This window comes from Pteropus vampyrus, unplaced genomic scaffold, assembly GCF_000151845.1.
Source record: "Pteropus vampyrus isolate Shadow unplaced genomic scaffold, Pvam_2.0 Scaffold261, whole genome shotgun sequence".
NCBI lineage: Eukaryota > Metazoa > Chordata > Mammalia > Chiroptera > Pteropodidae > Pteropus > Pteropus vampyrus.
Window position 1 is genome coordinate 2745103 of NW_011889042.1, and position 18092 is coordinate 2763194.

Below are 18092 nucleotides of genomic sequence, written 5' to 3' on the forward strand. Positions count from 1 at the left end.
GCACCGCTGTGTAATTCCCCTCCTACAAACATCTGCTGGCCTTGAGGGGCGCTTTTCCTGCCTTGCAGTTGCTACAGGACAGGCACTGATCTGATGAGGGCAACTTGGTGCATAGAAGAGGGCACGGCTGGAAAGCTCTGCCTAGCCCATCCCCTGCTGGAGACATCTGGTCCTGCTCTCCTCCCCTCTAGTCCATTTTCCCCTCTCAAGGTCCCAGGCTTCTTCTGTCTCCCTGAGGGTTGCTCATACAGTCCTTTTAATTTTCTGCTCTCCAACAATTTCACTTCTGTGCCTCACTTGTGTGATATCTCTACAGGCAGGTTTGGCTGATGGATCCTGGAACTCATGTTAATACTGCTTTGTCTGAAACAGGTTAATATCCATATTTCAAGAACCGGAAGTCTACTTGTAACAGAGAACTTAACTGCAATACTAAATGTGTAAGATAATAGAATATCTTCCCAAGTGCTGACGAGAAAGAAATTTGAATTCGAATTCTATCCTTAACCAAATTATCAGTCATAGAACCGAAGCGTCCAACAGAGGAAACGCTCTAAAACGCCATGTATGCCAATGCTATCTATCCTTTCAATCTTTGGTAGTGTTTGAAACTGAAGTAAAAGCAACCCTACACCACCAATTATGCAAAACAAATCAAAGTTTGCTACTTTGGGGGATTGAGGTGAAGGGAGAGAGTACTAGTTGTTTTGTGATAAAATTATTATATTGTCCTTGTAAAACTATCAGACAGAGGGGCATGGGTTTTATAGCAGAAGTTTCCTCCTCCTCAGCCCTTTTAGTTCCATTCTCCAAAGGTAACCACTGTTAATAGGCTTCTGTGCCTGCTTCCAGAATTTTCTATGTACATTTAATTATGCGTGTGCATGTGTGTAGCATGTATGTGTGTCTATGTGTTTTGCATGAATTGCATCATGCTGCATATAATGTTTTGTAACTAGTTCTTTTATTTTGGCAGCGTATCTTTTTTATATTGTTACATATAGACCTCCCTCATTAGTTCTAAAGGCAGCATAAAACACAGTCATGTAGATGTACCACAATGTGGCAAAAATTTATCGATGGACATTTGGCTTGTTTCTGGTCTATTGGTTGTTGCAAATGAGGTTGAAATAAACACCCTGGTGCAGATAGCTTTATGCTTTCCTAAGAATGCATCTGAAGGATAATTTCTTCCTGAAAGTAGAACTGCTGAGTCAGAGCACATGTACATTTGGATTTTGACGGACATTGCCAAATCGCCATCCCGTGGCGCAGGGCCAATTTACATTCATTTTTTCACATGCTGACTGGCGCTGGCTTTATCAGTCTCTTTAAATATTAACTAATCTGATGGGTAAAGATGCTGTCGAGTTCTTTGAGTTTCGCACTTGTTACTTTTAGTGTTTTTTTGTAGAACTTTGTCTCATGAACCCTCTACCAGTAGCCACAGGTATAAGGGGGAGGGTTAACTGAATAACCATTAAACACTTGTACAATCATGTAATTTAACTTGTCTTTACCTTTACAATACTACCCTACACAAATTTTCAAACTATGATTTGAAACTAACAAAAGCTTAAATATTTCCTCTTAAAAACCTTTTGTCTTATTCATTAAATAGAGAGTGAGACCTTTCTGGAACAGTGGGTTAAAAATGTCCAGTGCTTTTCAGGTCTATGAATCTACTTGCTAAAGAGAACTAAAAGAAGCATACTAAAAAATTTTTTATCTTTAAAAACACTTACCTTGAATGCTTTTAAAGGAAAGAAAATACTTATAGAGTTTACAAGTTCCATGGAGAAAGTTAATGACCAAGTTTATATGTTTCTCAATAAGGAAGTACTTAGAAACACACGAACATGAAGGTAAAACAATAACATTTCAGTGAAGAATATAAAAGTAGACTTATATAAGTAAGACGATATCCTCAAGAAAGTAAACTCTACGAGAGCAAGTAATTTGTTAATTGCTGTATCCCCAGTATCCCGAACAGAGCTGGCACATGGGTGCCCAGCAAATATATGTTGAATAGATGGGAAGATTTACTATCATAAAGATGTCAAATGTCACCAAATTTATGCATAAATTGAATACAATATCAATAAAAGTGTCAGTAGGATTTCTCATGGAACTAGATATTCAAAAATTCATAAGAAAAATGTGTTAGAATATTGAAGATTCTTTTGAAAAAGATGAATGAGGAAGGAGAATTTATCCTACCAGAAATCGAAACATATTAGAAAGTTAGGGCAATTGTAATGATGAGGTATTGACATAGGAATCGATAAAGAGACTGGTAGATTAGTAGAATACAATAATCTAGAAATACACACACATTTATGGTAAGTGATAAAAGTAGTATCTCCATTCAATGGAGAAATGACAGATTATTCAGTTAGAGGCACTGGGACAACTGGTTATCTGTATGGAAAAAAATTGAAGATAGCTCCCTACCCTTTACTATTCATACATAACAATTCTAGGCGGTTTAGCGATGTACATATGGAATCAAAGTATTAAGCTATAAGACAAGTATATGGGAAAATATGTTTATAATTTTGAAAAAGGAGAGATCCTCTTAAACAAGTCTGAAAAAGAAAATCCACAGAGGAAAAGGCTGATAAATTTTACCACGTCAAAACTAAGACCCCACAAAAAACATAAATGAAAAGTGACAGTCTGGAAAAAAATATTAACAAAATACATAACAGCTGACAGATTAGTATTTATCCACAATATATAACAGCTTTTACAAATCAGTAAAAAAATGACAATCCAATAGGAAAATGGACAAAACCAAACACAGGAAGCATATTGCCAAACAGTATATGCATAATGTGGCATCATTTAGCGAAAAATAAAGGGAGAAGAATATTTCCCATAGACCCACATATATGAATGGATGTAAAGTAAAAGGTTTGGAAAGACAATCACAAAAGTGACCACAGCGTTTATGTCTACGGAGTGGAGGAGGAGGACTGGAACTGGGGTGGTGCCGTAACCCGATCTAAAGAGAGCCTCCACCTGATCTGCGATATTTTAAATTTTATTCAAAATGTCTCCAGGGATGACCTGGATAATTCAAAATTAATTTTTAAAATTTTATGTAGAAAACAAGGCCTTCGGGCTGGGTGTAGCTGGAGTCATTGCCTCTCACCTTCTCCCCAGCTTCCATGGCCTCCTCCTGTCCAACCACACGCACACACAGGAAATCTGGCTGTAATCCCAACTGAATTGTTCTCCGAACAGCATTAAGAAAGAACAAGCCGTTTTGCAAGCAGCAGCAGAGAGGGCCCGTTATCCCACAGGCAGTTGGACTTCACTCTAGAGGTGTGGATGTTTGTGGGGAGGAAGATGGGGAACATCTTCAGAGAACTATAGTCTTGAGATGTAGCGGTTCCAGCAGTGCCCTCCAGAGGACACCCCCCAGGATTGGAAACTAGGGGGTAATTTATGGAACAAGGCTTGTTTGGAATATTTCTTCAGGCAGGCGTATTCTCCTTCTGGTTACTCTGCATGTTGAGAAGCCTTTTGAGGCTCAAATACACCTGGGCCAGACAAATAGGGCCTAGATGAGGGATCATCAACAGCGGTATACACTGGGCAGCCATGTGGTGATCCTGGTTAGGTCATTAATTGATTGGAAACATCATATAATCATGGAACATCTCAAATCTCTACACAAATGCAGGCCCACAGCCCCACCTGTGAGCCAAAGGCAGGGTGGTTCAGGATTATATATCTTGAGAAATCTCCCACTGCCAAGTGGGTATAAAGCAAAGGGCATTTTCACATCAATCTTTGAAAACATTTCAGTTTTTCAAACATTCATTGCCTCATCGCTGATCATAAGAAAGCGAATCAGGCCTCTTGATGCCCATGAATCACTATGATGCCTCCTGCCCAGTGCTCGGCCACTGGGCCTCCCTCCCCCGCAGCTCCACCCTCCACTCCACTGCCTGAATCAGCTTTCTAAAGTATAACTCTGACCATGCACTGCACAGCCTTTATGGCTCCCTGGAGCCTTCAGGACAAGCACTTCCCAGCAGGTCACAGAGTGTTGGGTCTCAGGCCTCTGCCTGCCTTACCTTGCCCAATGGGGAAACAGTCTGAATGAAGCCCACTTGTGTCAGGGCCTTTGCTGTGTCATTCTTTGGGGCCAAGTTGCTCTTCCTCCCCGTGTCCACTTGGTCAAATTCTAAATACTCTTCAAGATAGCCTCAAGAACCAATTCCTCGAGAAAGCCTTCTAAGGTCTTTCCAGTTGGTCCAAGTGCCACTCTTTGGTGCTCCTAAAGAGCCTTTTATGAAGCTCTTGAGGTGCTACTGGTTTGCCTTTCTGCATTCTCCTGTGCGCTCCTTGAGCCTCAAATACACCTACGCCAAGCAAATAAGGCCTAGATGAGGGATCATCAACGGCGGTATACACTGGGCAGCCACGTAGTGATCCTGGTTGGGTCATTAATTGACTGGAAACATCATAAAGTCACGGAGCATCTCAAGTCTCTACACACAAATGCAGGCCCATAGCCCCAGCCCTGAGCCAAAGGCGGGGTGGTTTGGGATTATACATCTTGAGAAATCTCCCATCGCCAAGTAGGTATAAAGTGAAGAGCATTTTCACAACAATCTTTGAAAAGATTTCAGTTTTTCAAACATTCATTGCCTCATCACCGATCGTGCGAAAGCGAGGCAGGCCTCTGATGCCCTACACTTTGCTCAGTGGAGTAAACCCAGTGGCCAGCTCAGTACTTGCCTGGCACGTGCAAGGGCTCAATAAACAATCTGTTGGATAAACGCCCAAGTTAAAGGTCAGGAATGAGCACGCAGAGGCCATTGAGTAGAGCGCTGGTGTAGAAGTCAAGAGGCCTGACAGCTAGATTACTCTGAACTGTGCCACTCCGATGCCCTTGGCAAAGTAATTTCTTCCGCTGGGCTCCGTCTTTCTCATCCGTGCTATGAGGGGCTTGCATTAAATGCTTTTTCCCTCTTGAGTCTCGATGATTCCCCTAAAAGAGTTAAAGGACACTAACTGTCAGAGTTGATGAGGCTGATGGGGTTCAGGTGCTCCCATGCACGGCTAATGGGCTGTGAGGTGCATTTGACAGTTGTTTTTTTTTTTTTTATAAAAAGCCTCAAAAATGTGGAAACTCAAATATGCAGCAATTTTATTTCTAAGACTTCTTGCCTAAGGATATATAATTAAAGATGTGACTGGACATTTAACTCTATGGATGTTTATCCTAGGACTTATAATAGTGAAAATAGGAAACAACCCAAGTATCTAACAAGAGAGGATTAATGAATAAATAATAGTACTTCTTACAAAATATTATTCAGACATCGAAATGAAGTAAATCTATATTTATCGACATAGATCTCCAGGCTAAATTATTAAGTACCGAAAGTATGTTGTCAAACAATATCTAAAGTATGTTCTTATTACTGTTTAAAATACATTTCATATCCATACATAGGATATCAAATTATTAAATGAGGTTATTGGTGAATGGTGGGATCATGGGAAATTATTTTCCTTTCTGTTTCTTTTTTAGTGAAAAACAATGACAAACATGGAAAGGAAAAACAATTACCCATAACCTCACTTGATTATAAGTAATTTTGATTTATTTTTGTTTTCGCTTGTGTTCTCTAACTTTTCGTGAATGGAAATATATTACTTACAGGATTAAACAATTATTTTCAAAAGCCTATAAAATTCTAGAAGCGGATTCACAAAGAGCCACTCGTTCAAGTTCACATCTAGCCAGTCACTGGCAGAGCAAGTCTGGAGCGATGGCCCCTCTCTCGTGGACCCCTGGGCTCCGCTTCCCAGGAGTGGAGATCCCGCGTGACAGGATCTCTGGGTCCACAGGAAGGGTGTTCTATGAGTGTTGCTGTCCCCTGTTCCCTGACTGAGAAGATGTGGTCTGGGCATAGAAGACAAGAGTGAGGGCAGAAAAGTGGCTGGAGTCAGAGGTGTGGCTAGACCAAAGAGGACATGGGAACTGTAATTGGCACGTGCCGAGCCTGATGAGATCCCAGGGAGGTGGACAAACACAGTCATCGGCCGTAGGGTACTTTTCCTGCTTGAGAATGGCAGCCCCCTTGCCAGCTTTCTTCAAGGTAGAAACTTCCCCCTATTCTACTTAAGAATGAGCCTAAAGTTGAACCCCAGTCCTCCTAACTGCACTGATCTTGTCTTAGAGAGGCCTTGGGCTGCATCATCCAACTGACCACTAACCACAATGAGCTCTGCTCTCTCCTGGTTCCTGAAATCTGGGAGCAGATGGTGGGGGTGTTGAAAATGGCCCCCTACCAAAGCCAAGAAGAAAGGGGAGGAAGAGAGGGATGGAGGAAGTTACCTTGGTCCTGAGCCCATAGCCCCCAGGATCCTCTTTCCTGTGAAACCCAACGGTCTCTAGACAGATTTCCTGTCCCTTTAGCCCTCACCAAGAATGGGGGCTGCCCACCAGGGTTCGCCGCAGGAGCCAGGTTACTGCCTGGGGTGGGGGACATGCCCCTGAGGCTGATCGGATCATCGTCACTCTCGGTCTCCCCTTTACTTTCTCTCTTCCTCTGGGGTCACTCTATTTCCCATAATTGCTTAAGCTGTTGGTTTCTGACTTTTGTCCTTTTCAAAGGAACCCTGGATACTCGGTTTAACCAGAATTTTGGAGAGGGGTTAGTTGTCTGTACTCCTTTGGGACAGCACTGGTCTGGGTATACAATGGGGAGAGAAACCCTGGGGTGGGGGTATTAAGTTCAAAGGCTGGGGACAGTTCCAGTCCCCCCTTTCCTGCCCCTCTCTCTGTGCACCCCGATCCTAGTGGGGAAGGAGAGAGAGTTCAGTCTCCAGGGGCGGGGCTCATCTGCCCCGCCCCTCTCCCAGCTTGGAAGACATAAAAGCCTAGATTCAGCTGAGAGGTGTTGCCATTGCTAGGTGAGCTTATAAACTGAGGTTCTTAGGGGGTTGAGGGACTGAAGCTAGCCAAGGAGGGACATTGTGAACCCCTCTTTCAAGGAGGTCTGGACTCCATCTGTAGGCAGGGCCCATTGAGGTGGGACTGGGGCACGAAGGTGCGAGTGAGGGTCCCGGGAGGAGAGGAATGGTGGGGCTCTCTTCTCCCAGGTGCACTGTGGGCTTTGCACACTTACTGGGCTTGGGGTCTTGTTGCAGAGATGAAGCTGCTCCTGGTCCTAGCAGGAGTCCTGGCCATTTTGGCTATGCCCTGGCCATCTGAGGGTGCTGCTCCAGGTAACAGTTCTGAAGGAAGGGAAAGGTGGTGTGTTCGGGGTGGTTCTGAGTTCCAAGGATCCCCTTCTCAGAGCACGCCACCCTGGCTCTGGGGTCTCATGGTGGGCTTTGGGCACATTCCTGACTTTGTGATCCCTATTCTGGGCAGCTGTCCAGGGGGTGATAGAGACCTCGGTGGTGCTGACCTGCATGGAGGAGGCCAAGCGGCTAGTGGACAAAGCCTACAAGGAGCGGCGGGAAAGGTGACGTGCTGGGCACTTCTCAGCTCTGGGCAAGGCTGCCCAGGCCTTTCGGAAAAGAAACAGGCATGGGGAATTTGTGGGGGTGTGAGGCCTCTGTCTGTCAGCCTTTGTGTCTTTGGGTGTAAGAACATCTTCCAAACCGTCCCTCCCATGGCCTTGCCTCTGTCTGGAGTCTATCTACACTGTCCTGCATGTCCATCTCTGGGCTGGGGCTCTGCGAGGTGACTCTGCACACTTTCTCTGGTCCTCACTCCTCCCTTCTCCAAGCAGCATCAAGCAGCGGCTTCGCAGTGGCTCAGCCAGCCCCATGGAACTCCTGTCCTACTTCAAGCAGCCAGTGGCAGCCACCAGGACAGCTGTGAGGGCTGCTGACTATTTGCATGTGGCCCTAAACCTGCTGGAGGGGAAGCTGAGGCCCTTGTTGTCAGGGCCCTTCAATGTCACTGGTACTGTTGCCCCTACCCCTCCAAGGGACCCCACCACTTCCCAGTGGCCCTCCCCCTCAACTTCTTCCAGGGAGTCTCAGGGACATTGCGCCACCTTCTATGTCCCCCATCAACCAAGGCTCCCCAGCCTAAGATAGGAAGTGGAGGGTTTCAGCTCCCACATTCCTCTTCCTCCCTGGCCCACAGATGTGCTGACACCTGCCCAGCTGAATCTGCTCTCAAAATCAAGCGGCTGTGCCTACCAGAATGTGGGGGTGACGTGCCCGGAGAACGACAAGTACCGTACCATCACTGGGCAGTGCAACAACAGGTGTGGCCAGTGGGGGATGGCCCTGTGGCATGCGGGCAGCTCAGGATGGCATCCTGGCCCCCAGCAGGCCTTCGGCACCACTGCATGACGGCTCCTTGTCCTCGCTCTGCAGACGCAGGCCCACCCTGGGGGCCTCCAACCGCGCCTTTGTGCGCTGGCTGCCAGCCGAATATGAGGACGGCTTCTCACTGCCCTACGGCTGGACGCCTGGGGTCAAGCGCAACGGCTTCCGGGTGCCCTTGGTGAGCACTGGCCCTCAGAGGGAGTGAGGCCAGGCCGATGTGGCGTGGCCCCAGGCAGCCCCTGATGCTCTGTGTCCCGCAGGCTCGAGCCGTCTCCAATGCCATCGTGCGCTTCCCCACGGAGCAGCTGACCCCGGATAAGGAGCGCTCACTCCTGTTCATGCAGTGGGGCCAGCTGATTGACCACGACCTTGACTTTACCCCAGAGCCAGCAGCCCGGGCTGCCTTTGTCAGTGGCCTCAACTGTGAGATCAGCTGCCTGCAGCAGCCGCCCTGCTTCCCACTCAAGGTGCTCCCTTCTCCCTCCTAGCCACGGCCTACTGGGTGGGGAGAGTGGGCATCATTCCTGGAGGTGGCCACTGCCCACTGTGCCCAAGTTTCCTTCTCCAGCTCCTGAGTAAGGCTGGCCCCACCCCCACCCCAGGTTGAGAACCTTCCCACTGTCCCCCAGCTACTGAAGTTAAAGACATCCTGGCTTAGGTGAAAAGCAAAGAGGGTCTTAATTAGGACAGTGTTTACTGAGCACCTATTATGTCAATACCTCAGTAAATAATTCGGTCACAGCCCCCGCTCTCATGGAGTTACAATACCGTAAATAATTATGTAAAAAAAAAAAAAAAAGCTCAATTCTCTTTCCACTCCACAAAGGGGCTCCTTCCCCATATCTCACGTTACACAGAGCCTAGGTCGTGGGGCTGGAGCAAGGCTGAGGGGGAACTGGATGGTAGGCACATGCGGAATAGGGAGAGGGGGAAAAAAATGGAGCATCAGAGAAAAAGGCAGGGACTAGAGTGAGAGACAGGAAAGGGACAGGGAGGAGAGCAAGATGGGAACAGGAAAGGAGAAGGAAGCGAGGCCAAGTGATTGCAGACATTACTTACAAAGAACAGAGAGAGAGGAGTAGACACAGAGGAGAAAAGTAGTGAGAGATGGGAGGTTTAGGGGGAGGGTCAGAGGACTAGCAGGTTCACCTCCAAGGGACCCCACATTCCCCAGACCAGCATTCTAGTTATCGCCCCTGGAGCTCAGAGGCGCTCAGCTGGGGGAAGCTGAGGCAGTGATCCTTTGTGGGCCTTGAGAGACCTGCCTGTAGGCTGAGGAGGCCAGAAGTCCTGAGGGGCTCCTGTTTTGGTGTGTCAGTCTCCCTCTTCGGTCCTGGACTCTAGGCTGCTTCCGAGTGGGATCAAGGCCTTCAGGAGTATAGCCAGGGGAGAGTCACTCCTGCCCTATGTTCCTGCCCTTGGTGAGCGAGCTCGGTCTCTCTCTGTGCCGCAGATCCCACCCAATGACCCCCGCATCAAGAACCAGCAGGACTGCATCCCCTTCTTCCGCTCCTGCCCTGCCTGCACGGAGAGCAACATCACCATCCGAAACCAGATCAATGCGCTCACCTCCTTCGTGGATGCCAGCATGGTGTACGGCAGCGAGGACCCCGTGGCCATGAAGCTGCGCAACAGGACCAACCAGCTTGGCCTGTTGGCCGTCAACAACCGCTTCAAGGACAACGGCCGGGCCCTGCTGCCCTTCGACAACCTGCACGACGACCCCTGCCTCCTCACCAACCGCTCCGTGCGCATCCCCTGCTTCCTGGCAGGTCAGACTTGGGTGGACACCTGGGGTGGCACAGGGCGCCCCCTGCTGGAGCCACAGCAAGCCTATTTGTAAGCAGCTAGTGGGTTTGCATTTAGAGTCTCTGTCCTCACCAACTTTATGATGTTAATTCAGTTGCTTTGGAGACAAGTCGGATGGAGCCAGAAATGGGGTGGTTGGGGTGGGGGGTGGGGGAAGCAACAAAAACAAAACCCAAACCTAGGAAGAAGACTCAGGACTGGTTGAGGAGCCTCTGTCCATCCCCTTCTCTGTCTCCCTCTTTCCCCCTGGACTTTGACAGAGAGGAGAATTTAGTCCCCCAGGGGCAGGGAACTAAAGGGACAGAGAGCAACCTGGCGCCCTCGTCCTTTAGAACCACATTGTTCAATACAGTAGCCACTGGCCACATGTAGCCGTTTTCATTTAAATTTAAGTTAATTTAAATTAACTTACATTAATAATTCAGTTTCTCCACTGCACTAGCCACATTTCACGGACAAGAGCCTCACAGACTAGTGACTCCCATATGGGGCAGTGCAGATATGGAACATTTTCAGTCCAGAAAGTTCTGTTGGACAGTGCTGCTCCTGCCCACCCTGATTCCTTGTAATAAGAGAGGGTGGGATTTTAAATTTAAATAGCTGGCAGCCCTGGGGAGAGCACTGGGGCAGTGAGGGGGCCTGGGCCCAGAAATTTGCCAGTGTGTTTTAAGGTAAACCCAACAGTGGGCCTGAGGCCCTTCCCTCTGACCTCCCAACCTCTTCTTTGGGTGGCTTCTGGGGGCTGAGCCCTGGGGAGGAGAATCAAGGTCAGCACCAGTGTGGACTTTCCCAGGCTAGTGAGGGCAGCACTCCTCAGCCAGTCATAGCTGCCTCCGGCCTGGTGTTGGCAAGCTACATGTCCCAGGCCTGGATCATCACGGCCTCTGGCAGCTCATGGGATGGAAAAGGCGCTCTCTCAGAATTTCCTTCCCACCGGACGCTAGAGCTGGTGAGGACTGAGCCTGCTGTCCTGCTGAAGTGGCTCTCAGGCCCTCCCAGAGGAGGTTTGGAGAAGGACTGGAAGGATCAGGGGTCTAACTGAGCTCTTTTGAATAGTCTCAGGTATGGACTTCAAACACCCTGTGCCCTAGCCCCCTTCCCTGAGCAGGCTGCACAATTAGTATGTAGTAAGGGTGGGGATGGCAACTCTGATCAGTCTTGAGCGGCTTTCCAGAGTCCTGTGTTGAGAAAGATTCTGGGGTTGCATCCAATTTTAGCAGGAGAGAGTGCTGTGTTCATTAGCTGTGTTTGATGTGGGCAGGGAAGCGGGGAGTGCTAACATGCATGCTACTTTTTGGCCTTCCTTGAATCAAGAGAATAGGTCAATGGAGCAGTGTTCATAGATCTCCCACTTTGTACCAAGCACTGTGTTAAACTCCATATGTCTATGTGTGTGTTGGGTGAGAGGGTCAGATACAAAAAGGCAAAAGACAGCAAGCCTTGCTCTCAAGGAGCTCCCAGTCTCAGGTATTGGAAGGTGGCAAGACATGGGTCAGATTTGATGCCTATCAAATGAACATCTCCAACCAGCTAAACAGAAGCTATTTGGTGGACCAGGGCATTGAGGCAGGGGAGGTAGAAACTGAACATGGTGTGGAAAGATGATAGGAAAGGAGGGCTGAATAGGAGGCATTTCAGTCTTTGGCTGGAGTTTCAGTGGAGCAAGTCCTTTCTGGGATGGAGATCTTAGGAATGATGGTAGCTTTTGCTTCCCCAAGGGGACACCCGCTCAAGTGAGATGCCTGGGCTCACCTCCATGCACACACTCTTACTGAGGGAGCACAACCGGCTGGCCGCACAGCTCAAGCGCTTGAACCCCCAGTGGAACGGAGAGAGGCTCTACCAGGAAGCCCGGAAAATCGTGGGCGCCATGGTCCAGGTAGGCAATCCTGAGCATCAGTGATGCCATGAGTTGGGCAGACTTTGAATCCAAACGTGCCCCTGCCACATCCTGGCTGCATGACCTTGGGCAAGTTAACCCTCATGAGGCTCAGTTTCTTCATCCATGATACTATAAAGATTTAAGATATATGAAGATGCCTGGCAGATACTAAGTGCCTGACAAGGGTTACTTGCCTTCCATCCCTTTCTTAACAGGCTTGCTCTCCTTTCTTTTTTCTTGTCCATTGGGAATGGAATCGAGAGGGTTAAATGGCTAAATCTAAAGTACCTGGTGCCTAGTAGCTGTTCAGGAAATGCCTCTTCTTTCCTTCATCTCATTGTCACTCTCGGCTCCTTTACCCACTCACCTCTTCTTCTGGCTCTATCGTAGCTCACCTAATCTCCTTTTCCTCATTTATACCTGAACAGTGTTCCTGGTTCTCCTTCCCAACCTTTGATGCTCCAGCTCCCCCTTCCTCCCCCGAGGACATTAACACTAGCGCACACACACAAACACGTGCCCACCCTTTTAATACTCATGGACTCAGGAGGGAGGGAGGGTTGCAGGCGTTTTTGAGTTGCCCTAAGAACTTAAGTGAGATTCGTTTAAGCCTCTTGGGAAACTCCAGAGCCTAGATTCTAGAGCGAGACTGTTCTATATCTCCTGTTTTCACTGGGGAAAATCATCTAGGGTGGCCTTTCTCCTTCTTGCCTCCTCTCCTTCTATAGTCATATATTGAACCCTACTAGGAGCCTACTTGCTGGGCTCCTAATAATTCCAAGAGAAAGGAAATATAACCATTGTCCTCAAGGAGCTTATAAGTTAGTAGGAGAAATGGGGCATTAATAACTCAAAGTCAAGGGAGCTATCACCATGACTAATTTAATACTCTGGCATAATTACCCTTAATTTACATTCGAAAAACTGGGGCTCAGAGAGGTTAATAACTGACTCAAGTTCACATAGCAGGCAAAGTCATGTAAGCTCTGTTTATGCCACTCAGTGCCACTCTGTTAGACCCAGATCCAGTGCTTTAGGAGGCTGTTCCCTGACCCTAGACAGATGGGAGGAATCCCCCAAGCCAGCAGCAGGTGGAGACAGTGGAGAGGCCACTCAGAGTGACTTTTCTTTAGATCATCACTTACCGGGACTACCTGCCCCTGGTGTTGGGGCCAGAGGGCATGAGGAAGTACCTGCCCAAGTACTGCTGCTACAATGAGTCAGTGGATCCTCGCATCTCCAACGTCTTCACCAACGCCTTTCGCTACGGCCACACCCTCATCCAACCCTTCACGTTCCGCCTGGACAATCAGTACAAGCCCATGAGGTCCAAACCCCACATTCCACTCAGCAAGGCCTTTTTTGCCACCTGGAGGGTAGTGCTGGAAGGTGAGCAGGACCTAGGCCAGGAGAGAGTGGGCTGGCAGCTGAGGGTGGGGTAAGGGCGGGCTTGGCCACAGGGAGCTAGGGCAGGAGAAATCCTCTTTCCATCTTTGGCGATCCGATTGGACTTCCCTGCCTCAGTTCACCTGACTCTGCTTTTACATCTAACCATAAACAATGGGGTGGAGATGGCTCATAAGGAGCTGGCCCCTTCCTGTGTATTGTGACTTTTAGTAACCTTAGGAGGCCAGGGGCTGGGAGCACCCCAACCTTGCAAGTCTGAATGGCATAATCCCCTGAGACCTTGATGCCTTGACGAGGACCTCCCCACTGGGGCCACCTTGACACCAGGAGCTGCATGTGCCCAGCCCTCTTCTATAATATCCCCGACCCCACCTCTAACTTGTCCCTGACTCCAATCTGAGCTCTGACACTGAGCCAGAGCCTTCCCCCAACTTTGCTCTTCTTGCCCCCAGGTGGCATTGACCCCATCCTCCGGGGCCTCATGGCCACCCCTGCCAAACTGAATCGCCAGAACCAAATAGTGGTGGATGAGATCCGGGAGCGGTTGTTTGAGCAGGTCATGAGGATCGGGCTAGATCTGCCTGCTCTAAACATGCAGCGCAGCCGAGACCACGGGCTCCCAGGTGAGGAGTTGCAGTGTCCTCCTCCCCACCCCCACCACACCTCCCACTCTTAGGGCCTGCCCTCTCCAGTGGCCCCAGCTGCCCAAGGCTTCCCCACACCCCAACACCTTGCTCTTAGGAATCAGTCTGAGGTCAGGTACCCACCTTTCCCTGGGCCCACCTGGTTCATTTTCAGCTCTTCCTGGTTGCCTTTGCGTTGCTGTAACCCTTAAACTTGCAGCATAATAATAACATGCCCCCCTAGCCTCCACAGTCTGAAAATCTGTCTCCATCATTATTTCTTTTTGCTTCATTTTATATGAACCCTGAGAGGAAGAGAGTATTATCACTTGCCTTTTTACTGATGAGGAAACTGAAGTTTGCAGATATTCAAAACCTGTCCAGGTTCTTCAGCCAAGTCAGTGGCAGAGCTGAAATTTGAAACCGCATTAGCCTAACCCCAAAGCCTGTGCCTGCTTTATGGGACAGCCGGTGTGGCTGAGTCTCCTAGACACACTTCAGCCCTCACAGGTCTGAGACCTTCAGAGGGGAACAATGCAATATCCCCTTGTCGGGAGTTATGGCAATGTAGAACTTTGGGACCTGACAGAAGTTATGGCAATTTAAGATTCGCCTTAGAGTAGGAGGGCAAGGGAAAGACAGAGAGGGTCCTGGAGCAGCCCAGCTGCCCCCTTGGCCTGAACCAAGGGTTTGGAATTCCCTAAGGGTTCACAGCCCCGAGAGAAGCCCTTCTGTGTCCTCCCCTCCCTCACGTGCTTCTGTGTCCTCCCCTCCCTCACGTGCTTCTGTGTATGGTCTTGGTGTTTTGGGAAGGTGGATATTCCGGGATACACCTGCAGCCACCTCTCCCCTCCCCCCATGCAGGGTACAATGCCTGGAGGGGCTTTTGTGGACTCCCGCAGCCCAAAACGGTGGGTGAGCTGAGCACGGTGCTGAAGAACATGGCCCTGGCAAGGAAGCTGATGGAGCAGTACGGTACACCCGACAACATCGACATCTGGATGGGCGGCGTGGCCGAGCCCTTGGAGCCCAATGCCCGTGTGGGCCGGCTCCTCGCCTGTCTCATTGGGACCCAGTTCAGGCAGCTCCGCGATGGCGACCGGTGAGGAGGCAGGCTGAGCCGCCCAGCCCGGCTCTGTGGCTGTGGGCTGTGCGCCTGTCCTGGATCTGCGGGGCCCTCCACTCCTTCCTGTGAAGTGAAGGCCTGGTAGGAACCTGTGACTTTTCAGTGTGTCCCAGGGAGCCTCAAGGTCATCGCTACTGTGCTCTGAACCTGTCGGGGGTACAGCAGAGAGGGACCTGGACCCCTGGCTGTGAAGGAGAGAAAGCCGAGAAAATGACACTCTTCTTCCCTGAGTTTCAGGGTGTGACCATGGTGCTGTCAGTTACTACCGAACAGTGTCATCCTTGCTTCTCCTAGTGTCACTTCATCATGCTTCTGACATCTATCATACCTAGTTCTTACCTAGCCTGTATTGTGCCTTTGAGAAAATTAGAAAAAGCTGTCCCTCTCTGGATGGACAAGTTATAAACCACTTCCAAGGTTCTGTCCACCTCCATGGGTTCAGCCTGGATCAGGGCACAGGCTTTGTGAGTGAGTGTGGGTCCAGCTTCCTGTCTAGTGTCAGTGGAGCCCTGGAGGCCTTTGGAATGGGGCATCTAGGCAGCTGGGCTTTACTCTGTGCCGTGAGTGGGGCTCCACTTGTTTGAAAGCCCCTGGCTGCCTGAGGGCCTGGAGCTCTCTTGTGTTGTAGATAGGTGTCTGCTGTGGTTCTCTTGCATTCAGGGAGCATCTCCGGCCAGGTGATGCCCTCCCATTCCAGGAGAGCCTCAGGTCCAACGTCATGTGTGCTCCCATGCAGGTTTTGGTGGGAGAACAAGAACGTGTTCAGCATGAAGCAGCAGCAGGCCCTGGCCAAGATCTCTTTGCCTCGCATCATCTGCGACAATACAGGAATCACCACCGTGTCTAAGAACAACATCTTCATGTCCAACACATTCCCTCGGGACTTTGTCAACTGTAGTACACTTCCCGCGTTGGACCTAGCTTCATGGAGACAAAGTGACTAGAGGCTGTATAAGGGGATGCAGAGGTGAGGTGAAGGCTGGGCATACTTGGGCTACCTGGGCTGGCCAATTGGAGCCACAGATCTCTCTTCCTTATGTGAGCACATCCCTGTTATGCGTGCTGGCCGGGAAGACAAACGACCCGACATTCATTCATTCATGTGTGCGCATGTGCGTGCACGTGCGTGTCCACAAGCAATGTATATAAATTGTTTCATATGTGTATGTTGTCTATGAACGTGGTAGTGTTTTGGGTGCTGTGTATGTGTGCCGTTTATGTGAGTGTGTGTTTGCTGTTTCTGTGAGTAATAAGTATATGGAAGGCAGCAGAGCAGATTGATGAGAAGCACAAGCTCAGGAGCCAGACTGCTTGGGTTCAAACCCTGGCTCTGCACCCTACCAGCTGTGTGACCTTGAACCCATTACTCAGCCCACCATGTCTGAGTTTCCTTTGTAAATAAGAAGGAAATAACTGTTATTATAGCTATCATGACTCCTTAGAGGGCCTGTTTGCATCCTTTAGTTATTAATCGAGTACTTACTATCTGCCAGTACTTACTATATGCTAGGCATGGAAAACAGAAAGACAGACACCATTTCTTCCTTCATGGTGCTTACAACCTTGACAGTATCCTGGTTAGCTGAGGTGAACCAGTGACCCCTGGAGGAATGACCATTAGCAGCTGGGTTGTTTGTGGTGATTGAGTTACAGACCCAGGCAAGCCAGGCTCAGTTCACATCTCCCCTTTTTCTTCCTTATCCTGTTCTCTTGCTTATTCACAGGAGCTGCCTGGAGAGGAACTGGGGCCCATGAGCCCTTTTGTACCATTTGTTTGTACCTGACATCTATGATAATAAAGTAGCACGGATGGGGATTTTTACTCTGTGTCTATAGTGGGGCTAGAGCCTCAGCATAAGGCTTACTCTGGGTCCTGAACTTGAACCAGTGTGGTCTGTTCCTCAGTGCCCTGTGTTTTCTGAACTGGGGGTGAGGGAATCCAAGGGTCTTCCTTTGACTGACCCGTGCATGGAAGGCAGTCAGTTCTTAGAAGCCTAGGGGCTGGGCCAAACTGAGCAGACCCTCCCCCCTCGCCTTCCACCCACACCAACAGGAAAACAGGAATTGTGGTCATCAAGTTCTTATCTTCATTTATTGCTTGGGCAAATATTTGCTACATGCTCACTCTGCGTCAGACCTGTGTCAGGTGCTGAGAAACGGGACAAAACGCTGTCCTGTGGGAGGGAAAGAGCAGAGAGGTGTGATGGAAGGGTATGCCCTTCCCAGATGACAAGCACCTGGTAAAGTGGTTCAGGGATCCTCACACAGCAGACTTCTCAGTCCTGGCTTCATGTGGCCAGAGCTGAGAGAGGGAAAGGAGGCTATTTCCCTAATAATCTCCCCTGGAGCTTGATCCCTATATCTGATTGGTGGATTCCCTGCTTCTCCCCATATTTGGAGAGGGGCACCTGTAGCTGGGAGCCTGAAGATGTGCAGGATGCTGGAGCCGATGTACCCATAGGAGCATCAGGCCACATTGGGACCTCACCAGAGCAAGATAAATACTACTTATCTCTAGTTCACTGATGGAAACTGGGTGCTCAGAGACGTGAATGGGCTTATCCAAGGCCTTGAAGAAGCAGGTGCCAGAGCCAGGGCTGCAGCCTAGGTCTTCTGGCTCCTGGGCTCTTTCCACAAGATGGTTAGGTGCCTCCCACCCCACCCTGCCAGTCAGGGGGCCCGAGGCCCTGGCTGGGCTGACATTCCGGAGAGTCATTTTAAAAAAGCGCATGAATATGTATTGGGCAGCAGCACAAGGAATATTCTGGAGATGCCCCTTCGGAGGCCTTCCAGGCTCCAAGGTCTGCCTTGGAGAAGGTATTTCCCGGAACAGCCTCTGGAAGGGACGTTCATTCTAGCCGTAGGGGAATCTGGTCTTGGATTTCCTCCTTGTTTAACCCTTTGGCACCATCCCTAGCCCGCTCTC

The 18092-nt window shown here is 49.3% G+C and overlaps 1 protein-coding gene across 2 annotated transcripts; it reads left to right on the plus strand.

The window, feature by feature from the left end:
- The first annotated feature begins 6941 nt into the window (after window positions 1-6941).
- MPO (myeloperoxidase) lies at window positions 6942-17037 on the plus strand. 2 transcript variants are annotated; one of them, XM_011375086.2, is made up of 14 exons: window positions 6942-7079; window positions 7180-7257; window positions 7406-7499; window positions 7770-7945; window positions 8132-8255; window positions 8368-8497; window positions 8580-8786; window positions 9773-10091; window positions 11847-12007; window positions 13144-13399; window positions 13870-14040; window positions 14905-15142; window positions 15903-16133; window positions 16891-17036. In XM_011375086.2, the coding sequence occupies exons 2-13, from the start codon at window positions 7182-7184 to the stop codon at window positions 16108-16110; spliced, it is 2160 nt and encodes a 719-aa protein (XP_011373388.1). In that variant the 5' UTR covers window positions 6942-7079; window positions 7180-7181; the 3' UTR covers window positions 16111-16133; window positions 16891-17036. The 2 variants fall into 2 exon arrangements, with proteins under 2 accessions (XP_011373388.1, XP_011373389.1); XM_011375087.2 differs by having other exon boundaries at window positions 6957-7060; window positions 16891-17037.
- Window positions 17038-18092: the final 1055 nt, after the last annotated feature.